This window comes from Frankliniella occidentalis, unplaced genomic scaffold (assembly GCF_000697945.3).
Source record: "Frankliniella occidentalis isolate FOCC.00 unplaced genomic scaffold, Focc_3.1 Scaffold1087, whole genome shotgun sequence".
Lineage (NCBI taxonomy): Eukaryota > Metazoa > Arthropoda > Insecta > Thysanoptera > Thripidae > Frankliniella > Frankliniella occidentalis.
In genome coordinates this window covers 19,919-23,281 of record NW_026268193.1, presented here as the reverse complement: position 1 = coordinate 23,281, position 3,363 = coordinate 19,919, and the positions used below count along the sequence as shown (strand labels likewise).

Here is a 3,363-nt window from a genome sequence, read left to right as displayed (position 1 = left end):
GCTGGACAGAGACGGGGAGGGGAGGGGTGGCTCGTTGTGGCTGCTGGGAATACAGTCGGTAGTGACCGCAGGTCCTCCCCTGGGAGGGGGGGGGGGGCTCAACCCGCCCCTCTGCATTGCGTACTGATATAACACTGACTGCGTAGCGAGGGGCATGGGCACGAGGGCGCGCCTCTACTGCGCGGAGAGAAACCGACTCTACCGAATAATAATTATTTGGGGGTGTCTGTGTTAATTTAAATCTGCAATGCTACATTCTAGTCCACGGTGAAGAGAGATACAGTACGGCGGGGACACTGGGCTGCCGGCGCTTGTCACGATTTTAATTCCGTATTTAATCCCAGGGAATCCCAGGCGCGGTTTAAGGGGGGCGATCGCCCCCCAAATCAGCTCTGGTGAGCCGCCTGAAAGATACATACGCAGCCAATTTGTGCCACCAAACCCCTGTAAGTAGGCAACCCATGGCGCACTGTAACCCAACTTCACCACAAGACCTAGCCGGCTGCACGACGCGAAGCCGGAGCCCAGCCGGTGCCTCGGCCGCCTGCCGCTGTCGCCTGTCGCCTCTGCTCGCTCGGGGTCCAGTCCCAGGCCAGCTCGCCGCTCGTCTCGAAGCTCCCAGTCGCACTCTACACTCCGCAGCGCACACTGGTTCACTGGTTTTAGCCAGGTCATCAGCTCCAGGTTCTCCAGGTCACGGACGCGTCAGGTCATCATCCCAGCTTACTGCAACCGCCAATGTAGGCCAGTCTACCGTGCATACACAGGAGTAGTGTTTCGTGTGGTTTAGTTTAACGCAAGGTCCCGCGGTGTTTCTAGTCCGCAGTTTACGCTCTACCATGGATCCTGTGGAGACGTCTGTGCTGAACCTGCAGCAGCTCCCGGACGACGTGCTCGTGATGGTGATGCAGTATCTGGACGTGGAGGACGTCCTCGCCTGCCGCCTCGTGTGCAAGAGGCTCTGCGGCCTGGCCCTGGACCGCGACATCTGGCGCCACCGGTCCTTCGACGACGACGACAGCTGCGCGGGCGTGGTGCTGCGCCTGGCCCCGTGCCTCGACACGCTGACCCTCACGGACGATGTTCCGACCACGACCAGGTGCTCCGTAGCACATTTGATTCTTCGGCCCTACGATACCTTTAACGCTGCGGGGTACGCCTCGGCCGTGCGCCTCCAGGAGTCCTACGGCCGCCTCAGGAGCCTTGAGCTTTATTGTTCGGACGTCGGATTGAAGACTACAAACGACGTGCTGCTGAGGACGGTTGTGTCGTGTTCCGACCTGGAGTCGCTCGGAGTCTTTGGGCAACTACCAAGAACCTCACCCCCCGTTCTACAAGGGCCACCGAGGTCTTCGCTCAAGAATTTCCAATATGAGGTCTACGAGTATTCGCCATTCTTTGTACACACCATTCTGACTGCGCATGCGGCTACGCTGGAGAAGGTTGACTTAAGCTCAGGATTTTCCATCGAGGACACGACAACGACTGCCCTGTTGGCCGCCTTGCCGAGACTCAAAAGTCTGCGGTGCAACGCCTCGATGGCAGACTTGGAGGCCGTGGCGGCGTGCAGGACGCTCAGAGACATCAGCATTTATCTGGGGGAATCGAACGTCGTACTCCAGGCGGCCGCGAAATTCTTTCGTCGCGCCAACCAACTTCGGAGTGTCTGCCTGCCATACGGTGAGCCCGACGAGACCGCGGTGCTGGTCGAGGCCCTGGCCTCGTCCGGGCGGTCCCAGCTGGAGCGACTGTACTTGCGTTGCCACGAGGACGTAACGGGGACGCTGGTCCGTGCGCTGCCCGCACTGCCTGCCCTGCGCCACCTGGACTTTTCTGAAGTTACGCCCGATGACGACAAGCTGCTCCTGAGCATCACCCCCGCCACGGCCCCGGCCTTGAGGACGATGGAGTTTGGGTGCTGGGGGCGATGCCCCCACCCCTGGATACACAGGGCCGCGGTCAAGGCGACCCTCGCCGCGAACACCTCGCTCCATATTCTGCTCGGATATGGTCCCATTTGCGTGCTCCAAAACTGCGGGGCATGTGTAGCGGGCTGTCACCAACAAGTCAATTGGCGTGAGGGAGGGATTAGGAAGATAGGCCTTTTCGCACATGACCAAGATAAGTGTCCCTCACCGGACGTACACACTGATCATTCTAACAATGGCAACCAGTGGAACCGGGGAGGGTCACTCAAGTGCACGTGGATTCATATGTAATACAATTATGCTTAATTGTGGATGTTCCGAACTTTATTCTGTAAGACACTGTAAAAAGATGATCTTTCGTGTTGTTTTGTGCGAAATTTTTTTTCAACATAAGTAAGAAGTTATTGTTTGATTCAATGTTTTAAAACCACCTTGTGTTCTAGACTTTTCACCCACTTGTACTTTTTCCTCCTCTTCTTGGGCTCCTTTGGGGTTTTATTTCCCCAAGATGTCTTACTGCCAACACCGACTGGCAAAGGCCCTCCGACCGCTTTCACGTCTCGTGTACGTGGATTTATACATATGTGCTACAGTTATACGCTTGGTTCTCGTTGTTTCTTATGTACTATTTATCTTTGTTCTCAGTCATATTGATTAGATGGAGAATAAACTATATCATCGTGCTGATACCCTTTCATGTTTTACTTCTTTGTGCCCACTTGTGCATCGCACACTTCCCCGGGTCGGATTCGCGCCCCGCCGCCGTCAACGGAATATTGGCCAAACAACGACTGAACTTCATAAAGCCATTCCGACGGACCTACAGAAACGGCTGCAGTCCGTGGGGCATATAGGCCACAGCGCTCCACCCGTTCGCACTTATTTCGCAAGACGGGACCAGCCGCGCATTTGTTTAAAAACTTGGCTACCCCGCGCGTCTCCGACAGGCGAGTCGCGGCGCCGCCTGTCCTACCACTCCCACCTGAGCTGCCAGATCGGGCGATTTTGCGCCCGCCGGGCGATTTTTGGTCTCACCGGGCGATTTTCGGGCGAATTTTATTCTGTCGGGCGAATTTTATTCTGTCCGCCGCTATGGGCTTGGGGGGAAGTACCTGGGCGGCCTAGGCCAAAGGCGTGCCGTGGGAAAGTTCTGGGGCACGGGGCTGGGGTTGTCCCGGGTGGCGGCCGACGGGCACCCACGCGGGGATGTCCCCTCCCCTGAGGGGCAGGACCCCGACAAGGGACCGCGCGGGAGGGACTTTCCGCCCAACTGGACTAACGATAACGAGCCGTCGAGTATGAGCCTACATCCGTCCGCCGAGGCTGAGCCGTAGTACAGCACCGCGGAGTGCGCGACCAGTCAGCTGACCCGGGCGCGACCAGCTGACCCGCCCCCACGCCCCGCGGAGGGCGTAGCGCTGCGGCCGCGGACCTT

At 58.0% G+C, this 3,363-nt stretch overlaps 1 protein-coding gene across 1 annotated transcript; it reads left to right on the top strand.

Annotated features, from left to right (window-relative positions):
• The first annotated feature begins 553 nt into the window (after positions 1-553).
• Positions 554-2,615, top strand: LOC127751799 (uncharacterized). Its single transcript, XM_052275879.1, has 2 exons — positions 554-740; positions 820-2,615. Exon 2 carries the CDS (start codon positions 840-842, stop codon positions 2,217-2,219), a length of 1,380 nt encoding a protein of 459 aa, XP_052131839.1. The 5' UTR covers positions 554-740; positions 820-839; the 3' UTR covers positions 2,220-2,615.
• Positions 2,616-3,363: the final 748 nt, after the last annotated feature.

Bases quoted from the DNA above. Each gene is read 5' to 3' on its own strand.
- LOC127751799 (XM_052275879.1), top strand. From the start codon at position 840: ATGGATCCTGTGGAGACGTCTGTGCTGAACCTGCAGCAGCTCCCGGAC.